Consider the following 13,939-nt stretch of genomic DNA (forward strand, 5'->3'; position numbering starts at 1 on the left):
GAGATTTAGAAACCTTCTTTGCTTTGCCTGAATCTACATACATCCTTTCTCCTTTATTTTTCTGCTGTGTTTTTTTTCCCCCTGTGTCCTCCTGTCTGGCTCTATAATTGCTCAAAAACTGTTCATCTCTAACATATTCCCATTCTCACGAAAGGTCATCAACCTAAAATGTTAACTCGATTAAATTCAACAGATGCTGACTGACCTGAAGACTCTACATCATTTTGTCTTCTTACTGTAGACTTACAACATCTGGAGTATTTTATTCTTGACTGATAATTATTCTTTCTGTAATTACAGCGTGATCCTTTGTGCAGTTGCTGATTTTGTGTAGTTTGGATTTGCAACCCATAGGCTGTTTTATGAGTGTAATGAAGTTTAAATTACTAGAGCTGTTTACTTAAAAGATTAAAGTAGTTATTTCCTTCCTGTGCTTTGCTGAGTAAAGGCTAGAGTTTGAAACAGGTCAAATGTACTTCTGTCATCTCATTTACTGAGAGGCTTATTTCCCCTGTCATTTTAATTCTCCACACCCACTCTGACCTGAATCATCGAATCATAGAGTCCCTACAGTGTGGAAGCAGACCATTTGGACCATTGAGCCCACATTGACCTTTCGAAGACCATCCCAGCCAAACCCATCCTCCTACTCTACCCCTGTAACCCTGTATTTCCCATGGATAACTCACCTATCCTACACATCAGTGGACACTATGGGCAATTTAGCATGGCCAATCCAACTAACAGGCACATCTTTGGACTGAACCTTTCTATCTTTGACATCTTATGTCATTCCAATGAAGCTCAATATATACTTGAGAAACAGAACCCCATCTTTTGACTAAGCATTTACAGTCTTCAACATACATTGAGGTCACCAATTTCAACTTTTCACCTTTTCTGTTTTTTGTATTTTTTGTTTTTTTGGTTGGGAATGATTCTTAGAACGCTTCTGGACCCACCCTTTGTTTCCTTACTTGTCCCAGGACCTCTTTGTTACTTATCAACTCTTTTGTCATTCATCTATTTTGTTCTCCAATTTATCAGTTTTGATCTTAACTCTTTCCCCCTTCCCCTCCCCCCTTTCCCTGCATCTATACTTGCTTCCAACTATATTTTTCCAGTTACGGTGAAAGGTCATTGAACTGAACTCTGCTTTTCTCTCCACAGATGTTGCCAAAGCTTCTGAATATTCCCAGCATTTCTTGTTTTTATTTCAGATTTCCAAGATCCAAAATATTTTGATCTTATTTTGACTTCCCTGAACAAACCACAATATTCCAATGCAAAAGGCTCCATTAGGAAACAAAGCAAATTGAATTGACTGTGCCAGGCAGTGGAATTTTATCAAATCTACAGAGTTCCTCTTATCAATTGTATGAATCATATTTACTAAAGATAGTTGATGCATTATAAATGCTTTCAGGATGTTTAATATATATATTTGCTCATTCTTGTGCTTCATATTACTATTTAATTGCAAATAAATTTACTTAGTGTTTTAATCTATAAATGCCTGGTCTTTTAGTCCATAATATTGTTGTAATTATTCATCACTAAGTATAAGTGTTTGGCAGCGCAGGCTAGCACGAGACATTGCAAATCACCAAAATCAATTGCTATTTATGCTGTGATCGTCAATTCTTAAAATGAAGAAACATTGCTGTTTCTGGTTTGTATCAGCAAGCTTTGCTCACGGGAATTGTTGTTGGATTCTTGAAAGGGAAGTCAACTCTACAAAATCCTTAGACCTCATAAAGGCTCAAATGTCAATCAACCAAACAAAGTAAGCCAACATCTGCTTGGGCTGTTGTTCATTAGCCTGTTTTTCATACACACACACATTGTGTAACAGCACTAAGATTATTTAGAATGTCAAAGGTTAGCAGTGAGAACTACATTTATTTAAGAATATTTGTTTTTGTGGATATATCTCTGTTTGAATCTTTAGTTAGATTCAGAATGATTCTAAGTCAATGAGCTAGGAGGCATAATCAAACATAATTTGTGATTTGACCAAGGCTGGGAAGAGTTTTGGTGTTGTGTGGTCTTGGCTGAACCCAAACTGACTATCAGTGAACAGGTTCTTGTTGAGTACAACATGCCAGATAGCACTCTTGACGACACCTTTGATTATTTCTGATTGAGAGTGACTCATGGGGCAGTATGTGTTATAATGAGATTCATATAAATCATCATGATGTAATTATTGACACGACTCCAACATTAGTAGGAGAGAAGGCACCAGTCAGGAATGAACACATGAGGAGTCTGGTCTTAGACACTACACGAGAGAATTGTGTTTTACAACCTCCACTTGCAAATGAAATGTGAGTGTTTCAGTACATAAGGAGTTAAAGAGCCTTACTTAGAGGCAGGTTTTTCAATATTCAAGAGAACTGTATTTTACAAACTACAATTTGCAGATGTAAATAAAGGAGTGTTTCAGTATATAAGGAGTTAAAGAACCTTACTTAACAATAAGGAGCAAACAACCTCAGAAAATACAGTTCAATGCTATGGTTCTGTTCACCGAGCTGGAAGTTTTTGTTGCAAACGTTTCGTCCCCTGGCTAGGTGACATCCTCAGTGCTTGGGAGCCTCCTGTGAAGGGCTTCTGTGATGTTTCCTCCGGCATTTATAGTGGCCTGTCTCTGCCGCTTCCGGTTGTCAGTTTCAGTTATCCGCTGTAGTGGCCGGTATATTGGGTCCAGGTCGATGTGTTTGTTGATGGAGTTTGTGGATGAGTGCCATGCTTCTAGGAATTCCCTGGCTGTTCTTTGTTTGGCTTGCCCTATAATGGTAGTGTTGTCCCAGTCAAATTCATGTTGCTTGTTGTCTACGTGTGTGGCTACTAGGGATAGCTGGTCGTGTCGTTTCGTGGCTAGTTGATGTTCGTGGATGCGGATCGTTAGCTGTCTTCCTGTTTGTCCTATATGATGTCACCTAGACAGGGGATGAAATGTTTGCAACAAAAACTTCCAGCTCGGCGAACAGAACCACAGCAACGAGCACCCGAGCTACAAATCTTCTCACAAACCTTGAATACAGTTCAATATCACAATGTGAAAGTGCAGTTTTGGTTTCAGCACAAGATAAAGCTTGGTATTACACTGATATTTTTTGCCATTTCTTTTGTGGACAGAACACACATGGCAGAGTCCAATAATCCATGTCTTGTAGCTATACTGGAACAGCTTGGTACATGTGTGCTGCTTCTGGATCACAAGTCATGAATGCTATAGCTGTGATGTTGTCAGCAGCCATAGGCTATACAGTATTCCTGCCTGCAGCCATTTCCTGATATCATGCGGAGTAATTTGAATTAGCTGAAGATTGGAATTTTTCCTTGTTTGGACTTCAGGAGGACTTACATTCAGTACTTCTGGCCTTGACTTTTGCACTGATGTGCTAGTTCCCCAAAGACGAAGTTACCTGTGACTTCCAGGCAGTTGTTGAATTACCCACCATCATTCACACATGGAGATGGAAGGACTGCAGAGCTTTGATCTGGCCCATTGTTTGTGGGGTGGCTTAGCTTTGTCTATAACCTCATAGAATCCCTACAGTGTGGAAGCAGGCCATTTTGCCCATCGAGTCCATACCAACTCTCTGAAGAGTATGCCGTCCAGGCCCACCCCACTACTTTATCCCTGTGACCCCATATTTCCCATGGCTAACCCATCTAGCCTGCACGAACTTGGACACTATGGACAATTTAACATCGTCAATCAATCTAACCTGCACATTTTTGGATTGTGGGAGGTAATCAGATCACCCAAGGAGAACCTGCAAACTCTACACATATACAGTCGCCTGAAGGTGGAATCGAACAGCACCCTGGCGCTGTGAGGTAGCAGTGCGAACCACTGCCCATCAACTTCTGATGTTCAACATGCAAGTCGTTCTATTTTGTAGCTTCAGCAGGTGGGTATCTCATTTTTGGTGTGCTTGATGCTACTATTGGCATGGCTGCCTTACACTTCTCACTGAACCAGGGTTGGTACCCCAGTTTAACAATGATGGAAGATGCTGGATGTCAAGATTACAGGTTGTAGGTTTTTTTAATTCATTTATAAGAAGTGGGCATTGCTGGCTTAGGGAAAATTTATTGCCCATCCCTAGCTGCCCTTGAGAAGATGTTGGTGAGCTGTCTTTCTGAACTGCTGCAGTTTGTTTGGTGTAGTTAGATGCACAATGTCATCTAGATGGGAGTTCCTGAACTTTGACCCAGTGATAATGAAGGAACAGTTTTAGAATTCCAAGTCAGGATGGTGGTTGGTTTGGAGAGGGACTTGAATATGACCTGCTGCTGCTGATGGCCCATAGCTTCTCATGGATGCCAGGTTTTCAGCTACCAGTAATGTATTTTTCAAATTAATTGAAGTTTGCATCATTCCTAGAGAAATGTTTTCCAATCTGAACTTATCATTTTTCTCTATCATTACTAAATAGGAGAATAATGTTTGTCTGAGTGTTATATTGAAAAAGAATCACAATAAATCAAACAAACAGAAAATGTCACAGAAATGAAGTAAACAGTCACGAAAAATCCATTACTCTGGAGCTTTTTAACTTAATATTATTCATTAAGTAACTTCTGTTTTACTCTTTAGAGAACTTTTTCTTTACTCTTTCATAGCTATCACTGGCTAAATTAACATTTCTTGCCCATTCCTCACTGAGCTTCTTCAACCCCTGCTGTCCATGTGGTGTAAGTACACTCATGATGCTGTTAAGGAGTTGGAAGCTCTTGAATCAGTGACAGTGAAGGAATGGCAGTATAGTTCCAATTCAGGATGGTGTGTGGGCTTTGAGGAGAATTTACAGGTGATGGTTTCCCTATGTATCTGCTGCCTTTGTCCTTCTTGGTGATCGAGAATGTGAGTTTAGAAAATGCTGTTGAAGCAAGGTTGATAAGTTGTTGCAGCATATCTTGTAGATGGTACAAACTGTGCCATTGTGTATTGGTGGTGGAAGGGGTGAATATTTAAGGTGGTAGATGATGTGCCAATCAAGCAAACTGCTTTGTCCTGGAGGGTGTCAGGTTTCTTGAGCATTTTTAGATCTACACTCAGTCAGGCAAGTGTGAAGTATTCCTTCTCACTTCTGACCTGTGCCTAATAGACAGGCACTACAGAAACAGGAGGAGAGTTACTTGTTGCAGAATTCCTAACATTCAACCTACTTTTGTACCTATAGTATTTATATGGCTCATTCAGTCAAGTTTCTAGTTGCTGGTACTCCAAGGGTGTTGAAACTGGGAATTCTGCAAAAATAATGAGGTTGAATGTCATTGTATGTCAAAGGGAGATGATTAGAATCTTTCATGTTGGAGATGTTCATCACCTGACACTTGGGCAACATAAATATTCCTTCCCATTTATCAGCCTCAGACTAGATTTTGTCTTGCTGCATTTGGACATATATTGTTCAAATATCTGAGAAATTGTGAATAGCATTGAACACTAGACAATCATCAATGAATATTGCAAGTTGCTTCAGCTGTTGGCACACAAGTAGTCCTGTGTTGAAGATTCATTAGGTTAGACTACATTTTTAGATAGGCTTGGTGTGGCTCCTAGCATGCCCTCCAGCCCTGTTCATTAAAACTGGAATTGATCCCTTAGCTTAGGCGTGATAGAGTGAGTGATATGCTGGGGCATGAGGTTATTAATTTCAATTGAGACAGTTTGCTATGTTTTATGAAGCATGTATAATAATTCATGATGACAAATTAATTCAAGTCAACATCATGGAAAAAATAAACAAACTGATATAAATCTCTAGTATTAACTCAAGTCTGGTTACTGGCTGTTAAAAAATAGAAATTTTACATTGACCTTCTGTTGACACACCAGACTGTACTGCTGAATATAAATACAGTCAAGAAAAACAAGGAGATTAAATGTAAGCAAACAAGTGATGTGAGCTGGCAATGATCATTTCTATATTAATTTTGGAGATATTTATAAGACATTATAGCATAGTCATTCCAGAAATTATGTTCATAGATTCTTAAATATACAATATGGGATCTTCAATGTTCTTCTATAACTTACTTGACTTTCTCTGACTTATGACAACTTTCAAAAATATGGATTAATTTAAAAATGCTGCTCAAAATTTAAAAGTTTAATTTGTTAATTTTATTATTATGTTGTTGAAGTACTGAATTCATGCATTGTTGTCATAAAATAATATTATAAATGATTCTCAAATTTGCTAATTTATTCTGCAGAAGATTGTGCACAGATTTATTAGGATACCTAACTGCATTAAATACTTACATTTGAGAATGTATATGCTCCAATAATTAATGTGTTGACAAGAAAGGATTATTTTTGTTGCTGCTCATCTCTAGTTCCCCTTGAATAGATTGGCTATTTGGCCATTTGAAGGGTAGTCAACAGTGAATCACATTGCTGCGCATCTGGAGTCACATGTAGGCCAGATCAGGTAAGGATGGCATATTTTCTTCATGAAAGGAATTAGTGAACCAGATGGGGGCTTATGTACAGTTTTTATTGGACTAACTTATAATTCTAAATTCTTATTAAATTCATATTTCACCATTTCAAACTGGGATTCAACCACATGTCTCCAAGACTAGTCCATTACAGACCCACCCCAATTCTCCAAGATTTTTGGAAGTCCCTCATAATTCCAGAGAAACTAGTGTCACTCCCTCAAATCCTAAGGAGCAAATCACACTTTTTGAAGACTATTATCATTTCCTTTTAAAAAAAAGTTTCTATCCACATTTTCTCCTACCCTACAACAATTCCCTCAATGTATTAATAGCTTTCAATGGTTCCAAGTCTATCTGGAGGTACACGGCACCTTGTTATAATATTATAACAAAGATGATGCTCATCCTCTGAAACACCACCCGATATTATGAGAATGTGGGAAAGTCTCTGATACCTTAGCTTCTACCATGCTGGAACATCATTCCAAACCAGTTCCAAAATCTCACTTTGTACCTTCCTAGATTATAGTCTCAAGGATGCTGGTGATCCTCTAATTCTTCGCGAATACCTTGCTAGTATGTGTTTGTAAGGTCCTCTGATTACTTACTAAATGCCTATTATGTGTAAGTCATAAGAATGACTCGAATACACTATCGACAGACTTTTTAGATCCTTACACAGGTGTTAAAGAGTAAAAGTTTAACCATCCTATTTAAATAAATATTGCTATTTAATATTGTTTTAGTGTGTATTTGTCTTATTGCTTCTATTTAATAGGGGTGGTTTGCTTTTTATCTTGAAAGGAGTTTCATATCAGCAAAACCCCAGTTGAGGTCTCCATTACACAATGCCTGGAATACTGAATAGGCTGAGAAATGCTTGCATGCCAAACAGCTGAAGCAACTTGCGATTTTCATTGATGATTGTCTAGTGTTCAATGCTATTCATGACTTCTCAGATATTGGAGCAATACATGTCTAAATGCAGCAAGATTGGGACAAAGTCCAGGCTTAGGCTAATAAATGGGAAGGAATATGATGGATATCTCCAATATGAGAGATTCTAATCATCTCCCTTTGAAATTTGTTGGTACAGTAATCAAACTCATAATCTTTGTAGAATTCCCAGTATCAATACCCTTGGAGTTACCAGTAACTAGAAACTTGAATGGAAGAGCCATAAAAATACTGTGGATTCAAGATAAGTTAGATACTAGGAATTCTGCAAAAAGTAACTTTCCTCTTGTCTCCCCTGTGCCTGTCTATAATTTGATTTGATTTGTTTATTGTCTCGTGTATCTTGTTACAAAATACAGTGAAAAGTGTTGTATAGTTCCGGTGCCATTTTTAAACACAGAAAAATAAACCAAAGCATGGAATACAAAGGCAGAAACCTATAAGGGACAAGTCAGGAGTGTGAAGGAATACTTCACACTTGCCTGAATGAGTGCAGATCCAAAACTTCTCAAGAAGCCTGACAGGCTTCTTGAGAAGCAGTTTGCTTGATTGCCACATCATCTACCACCTTAAACATTCACTCCTTCCACCACCAGTGCACAGTGGCACAACTTGTACCATCTATAAGATGCACTGCAGCAGCTTATCAACCTCCCTTCAACAGCACTTTCTGAATTCACTCTTTCACCAAAAAGGACAAAGACAGCAGATGCATAGGGAAACCACCACTGTAGGTTCTCCTCAAAGTCAGACATCATCCTGAATCGGAACTATATTGCCACTGAGTATATTAACACCTAAGGTGTTTTTTTTCATTTATACATGTGTGCTATATTTGTAGGCACCATTATTATCAAATAGATTCTTCAGCGTTTCATTCATCCAATTATAGGTTCTTCTTGAATCTCTGCAGTCGTTTTCTTGAATCATTCTCTTCAAACACTGTTTCAAATTCATGACATTTGGCCCTTGTGCTCAGTAGCTGAGTATTATTATGTAAACTGCAGCTAAACAGCCTGCCACACGGTGAAGATAGTGTAATGTAGTGTAGAGGTAAACAGAGGACAGATAGCAGGCAAGGACTGGTAAGTGGCAAGCAGTATACATGCCATGTAAGTGTCAACTAATGACCATCTTCAAGAAGAGAGAAGCTAATCATCATTGATATTAAATGTCAAGCTAATTGCTGAATCCCCCCACTAACAATATCTTAGGGCATAACTGACCAGAAGTAAAAATTGGACTAGCCATCTAAACACTGTTGCTATGAAAGCTATGAATTTTGTGGTGAGTAACTCACCTTCTAACTCCCCAGTATATGTCCACCATCTACAACGCACAAGTCAGGAGTGTGATGGCATACCCTCCAGTTGCTTAGATGAGTGCAGCTCCAACAACACTCAATAAGCTTAACAGCATCCAAGACTACTTAACAGCCCACTTGATTAGCAGCTCATCCAACATGCTAAAAATTCACCCCGACTTCAGTTGACACACAGTGACAGCAATGGGTACCATCTGTAAGATGCACTGGAGGGACCCACCCAGGTCTATCAATTTTACCTTCCAAATGCCTAACCTTTACCATCTCAAAGGACAAGGGCAGAAGATACATGGGAACACCACCACCAGCAGCTTCCCCTTCAAGCCATACATCATCCTAACTTGGAAACATATCGCTGTTCCTTTGCTGTCACTTGGTCAAGATCTTAGAATTCCCTTCTATCCTACATCTCAAGGATTGTAGCAGTTTAAGAATGCAGCTCAATTTGACTTTTTCTAGGCTAATTGGAGATGGGCAATAAATGCTGGTCTGATCAGTGATGCCAACATCCCATGACCAATTAGAAAGTATAAACTCTGAAGAGGAGATAACAGTCTCAAGAGGTGCAGAATGACCTTTAAAGTGGCATATTCTCTGTTCCTGCTTGGCAGGGGATAAAGAATGACTTTTCTATACATTGACCCTGGAATGTAAGGAACTGTGGAGTATATGACAAGGGCACGGGTACAATTTACAGCAGAACCATACAATAGGTGGCTTTTGATTAAAACTGCCCATCTTTGTCTTTGTAGATTGCAAAGGAGAAAAAGTACAAAGCTGCCCATGTAATACTGCACAATCAGACTTGTTTTGCCTTGAAGGAGCTGTCATCAGTATCCTTTCCATCAGTATACTGGCCGGAGGGGGCTGGAAAATACTGCTCTTACTCTTTATTTAAGGGTTTAATTTCTTCAGATTGAATTGCTCCATTAAGAATTCAGCCCGATCTTGCGGATGCTCATATTGCTACAGAAATGTTCAAGTGGCCGCCGACCTGAAAAGGTAGCTGTTTCTGTCTGACCTGTTGCGAATCCGGAGTTTGTAACCAGGCTCTCAGTGAGCTCTGTACAAGTGTGAAGCTGAGGGGGAAAAAAAAAACCGGACCGCTTCCTCTGGAGCCGGTCCGGATACCTCCAAATTAAAACAAAACAGTACCCGCCCCTGACTCATTCAGTCACAGGCGAAGATGCTGGCTGCTCGCTAGAAAGCTCGTCCTTTATTATGACCAACAGGCAAACCAGCGACAGTGTGGTCGCTCTGGCGCTGAGGAAAACTTCACTGCAGGGCTGCCAGTTCCCATAGACCAACCCAAAAGGATACCTTCACATAGCTGTATCGTCCCCAGTCACTTCCGTGAGAACTTGAAGCGAAACGTTTAGCTGAGCAGAATACTAACAGAATCCAGTTATTTCTCTTATCCCGCACCCCCAGCGGGAGGGAGCGAGCGCACTGAGACCAGCAGTGAGTTTTACATCAGACTCACCTCAAATTACCTGAGTACAACACTACAGCTCAGAGGAGCTGAGGCAAAGATAATTGGGCACAGCGTACATCTCTCTCTCTCTCTCTGATATTGATATTTCAACCAGTTCTTGATCATTGAACCCATTTGGTTATCGAGCGGACAGGTTTCTGTCTGGAACTAGACAACTCATCCAGTTACTGCCTCTCCTTCATGCCCAGGAAGGCGTCCTCATTACAGGGAGATCAGGGATAGGGAGAGGAGGAGGGAGACAGGGTAGTGAGAGAGGAGAGAGATGGCGAGGTGTGGAGGGTAATGAGTGAGGGACAGCAGTGAGGATGGGACAGATGAGGGAGGGCAGTGAAGGAGGTGAGGGAGGGGGAGGGAGGAGGGACGGTAGTGGAGGCAGGGGAGGGTTGGGGAGGAGTGAGAGTAGTGAGGGAGCGGAGTGGGGAAGGGAAGGGATTGGGGAAGAGTCAGGGTAATGAGGAGGTGAGGGCGGGAAGTGAGGGAGGAGAGGGATGGGGAGGAGTGAGGGTAGTGTGGGGCTTGAGGGGACTAGTGAGGGTGGTGAGCGAGAGGAGGTTGAGGGGAGTAGTGAGGGAGTGTGGGGGTTGAGGGGAGTAGTGAGGGTGGTGAGGGGAGTAGTGAGGGGGTTGAGGGGAGTAGTGAGGGTGGTGAGGGGAGTAATGAGGGTGGTGAGGGGAGTAAAGAGGTAGTTGAGGGGAGTAGTGAGGGTGGTGAGGGAGTGAGGGGGTTGAGGGGAGTAGTGAGGGTGGTGAGGGGAGTAAAGAGGTAGTTGAGGGGAGTAGTGAGGGGAGTGAGGGGAGTAGTGAGGGTGGTTGAGGGGAGTAGTGAGGGGAGTGAGGGAGTGAGGGGGTTGAGGGGAGTAATGAGGGTGGTGAGGGGAGTAGTGAGGGTGGTTGAGGGGAATAGTGAGGGGAGTGAGGGAGTGAGGGGGTTGAGGGGAGTAGTGAGGGTCGTGAGGGGAGTAGTGAGGGTGGTGAGGGAGTGAGGGGGTTGAGGGGAGTAGTGAGGGTGGTGAGGGGAGTAATGAGGGTGGTGAGGGGAGTAGTGAGGGTGGTGAGGGGAGTAGTGAGGGTGGTGAGGGGAGTAGTGAGGGTGGTGAGGGAGTGAGGGGGAGGCAGGTAGGTGCGGGCCTGTGGCTGAGCTCACCTGTCGATGCTGATCACACACAGGGTCATGATGGAAGCGGTGCAGCACATCACGTCCATGGCGATGAAGACATTGCAGAAGAGCTGCCCGAAGATCCATTGGCCGCCGATCAGGTCGGTGACGATGACAAACGGCATCACGGCCACCGCCACCGAGAGGTCGGCCAGGGCCAGCGAGACGATCAGGTAGTTGGAAGGCTGCCGGAGCTTCTTCACGAAGCAGACGGAGATCATGACCAGGCAGTTGCCGGACACGGTCAGCAGGGTGATGATGGACAGAATGGCCCCAATGATCACCTTCTCAGTGTCTCCGTACGGCTGCAGGATCTGCTGGCCGCAGTCGGTAGTGCTGTTAGCCTGGGGAGAGCTGGAGGGGGCAGCCGGGCTGGGACACGGGCTAACCTGGGGGTCCGGAGAGCTGCTCCTCATCAGCGGCTTGGCGAGGGTGCCCGGGCGCCGGAGATGACTCAAAACGCTGTCGTTCATCTCCATCGTTAACTCGGACATTACCCACAGCATCGGGGCTGCGCTCTCCCAGCTCCGACTGAAACCAACACTGTCCCTCTCCGCCTCTCCCTCCCCTCGCTGCTGGAGAGGTCCCGGCCGGCCGTCCGAGAGCTTTCGGCCCCTCTAGCTGGGGCTATCCAAGAGGTCGAGCCCCCCCAGCTGCCCGGGTCGCTGCAAATTCTCTCCAAAGGTCCAGAGGGTGAGCGGGCCGTTTCGCAAACAAGCCAGGCTGCAACCTTAGGCAGCACACTCCCACATGCATCAACATATTCTCCTCCCGGAGCTAAGCAACAGACTCAGCAACTGGCCAGCACAGTCAGATCCCAAACTCGCCGCTTAACTCTCCCCGGGTGAGGTCACTCGGGGATGGCCTCCGCTCCCAGTCCATCCAAAAACACACACAGCCCATCTTCCCAGCCGCCCTGCCGTCTCCAGCCCACCGGCAAGTCCTGAAATCACCCCGGAACTTTCTTCCTTGCCTGGAGCCAGTTGGAGATCTCAGCTCGCTCTCACACTTTCAGGGGCTTTTTATACGCGAGTGTGAAACACACACAGTAGCAGCAGCCCTGACGTGGCAGGAAACAAGGGGGTGAGCAATGATGGAGCTGTCATTCGGTGGTGTCTCTGCAGGTTAATCAGCAGCTGATTGATTCCGCTCGCTCCTGGGAGTCAGGCTGCCTTCCCCAATGCCACTCCTTGCCATATTTGGACTCAGGACTATCCTCAGAGACACACTGGCAACGCACAGATCAGACCGAGCATTTTCAGCGTTATTTAATGCACCGTTTTTGAAGTTTAATTCCATTTGCGTTGATTTATTCGATGTAGCCATTTCATTCTGGGTTTGCCTTTTCACTTTGCCGAAGAGCAGAAAACTTCCTTATGCTCACTAGGTCGGATGGAAAGTGTAGGAAGAAACCTCAGTGGCTTCCATGACCTCGAGAGGTCCCAGTGTGCCATTGAAGTCATTGTTGTGTTGGAGGAAGCACACCAACCAATCTGAGCACGGGCAAGATCCCACAATTGGGGTAATGTGCATTTGGTCTGTTTTAGTGACCTTAAACCCGTCAGAAGAGAATTCCGGCGCCATTGTCATTTTTCACCCAAAAGGTGGTTCTTACAACAGTACCGCACTCCGGTCCTGCAGCAGAGCGTCAGCCCAGACTTGGTCAATATTGACTCGGAGACAAGAGGATTATCCCTCAATCATGGCTGAGTTTGCTAGCAGGACTTATACACTTAATGGTCAGGTCCTAGGGAGTGTTGCTGAACAAAGAGACCTCAGAGTGCAGGTTCATAGCTCCTTGAAAGTGGAGTCACAGGTAGATAGAATAGTGAAGAAGGCGTTTGGTATGCTTTATTGGTCAGAGTATTGAGTTACAGGAATGGGGGGGGGGGGGGGGGGGGTCATGTTGCGGCTGTACAGGACATTGGTTAGGCCACTGTTGGAATATTGTGTGTAATTCTGGCCTCCTTCCTATCGGAAAGATGTTGTGAAACTTGAAAAGGTACAGAAAAGGTTTACAAGGATGTTGCCAGAATTGGAGGATTTGAGCTATAGGGAGAAGCTGAACAGGCTGGGGCTGTTTTCCCAGGAGCATCAGAGGCTGAGGGGTGACCTTATAGAGGCTTACAAAATTATGAAGGGTATGGATAGGGTAAATAGGCAAAGTCTTTTCCCTGGGTTCGGGGAGTCCAGAACTTGAGGGCATAGGTTTAGGGTGAGAGGGGAAAGATATAAAAGAGACCTAAGGGACAACTTTTTCACGCAGAGGGTGGTATGTGTATGGAATGAGCTGCCAGAGGAAGTGGTGGAGGCTGGTACAATTGCAACGTTTAAGAGGCATTTGGATGGGTATATGAATAGAAAGGGTTTGGAGGGATATGGGCCGGGTGCTGGCAGGTGGGACTAGATTGGGTTGGGATATCTGGTCGGCATGGACAGGTTGGACCGAAGGGTCTGTTTCCATGCTGTACATCTCTATGACTCTATGATTGTATGTCTGCAAAACAACATTCACAAAAGGAGGCAGCTGCCTTTCA

The 13,939-nt window shown here is 43.6% G+C and overlaps 1 protein-coding gene across 2 annotated transcripts in view; it reads right to left on the bottom strand.

Moving 5' to 3' along the window:
- The window catches only part of htr7 (5-hydroxytryptamine receptor 7), an 87,589-nt gene extending 74,299 nt beyond the window's left edge, over positions 1-13,290 (bottom strand). For both annotated transcript variants that reach the window (XM_043712437.2, XM_043712436.2), the window contains exon 1: positions 11,391-13,290. In XM_043712437.2, the coding sequence (XP_043568372.1) occupies positions 11,391-11,908 (518 nt within the window). In that variant the 5' untranslated portion in view covers positions 11,909-13,290. The remainder of the gene's footprint in view (positions 1-11,390) is intronic.
- Positions 13,291-13,939: the final 649 nt, after the last annotated feature.

Source organism: Chiloscyllium plagiosum, unplaced genomic scaffold (genome assembly GCF_037043375.1).
Source record: "Chiloscyllium plagiosum isolate Xiang-an unplaced genomic scaffold, Cpla_swu_hap1 HiC_scaffold_22, whole genome shotgun sequence".
Lineage (NCBI taxonomy): Eukaryota > Metazoa > Chordata > Chondrichthyes > Orectolobiformes > Hemiscylliidae > Chiloscyllium > Chiloscyllium plagiosum.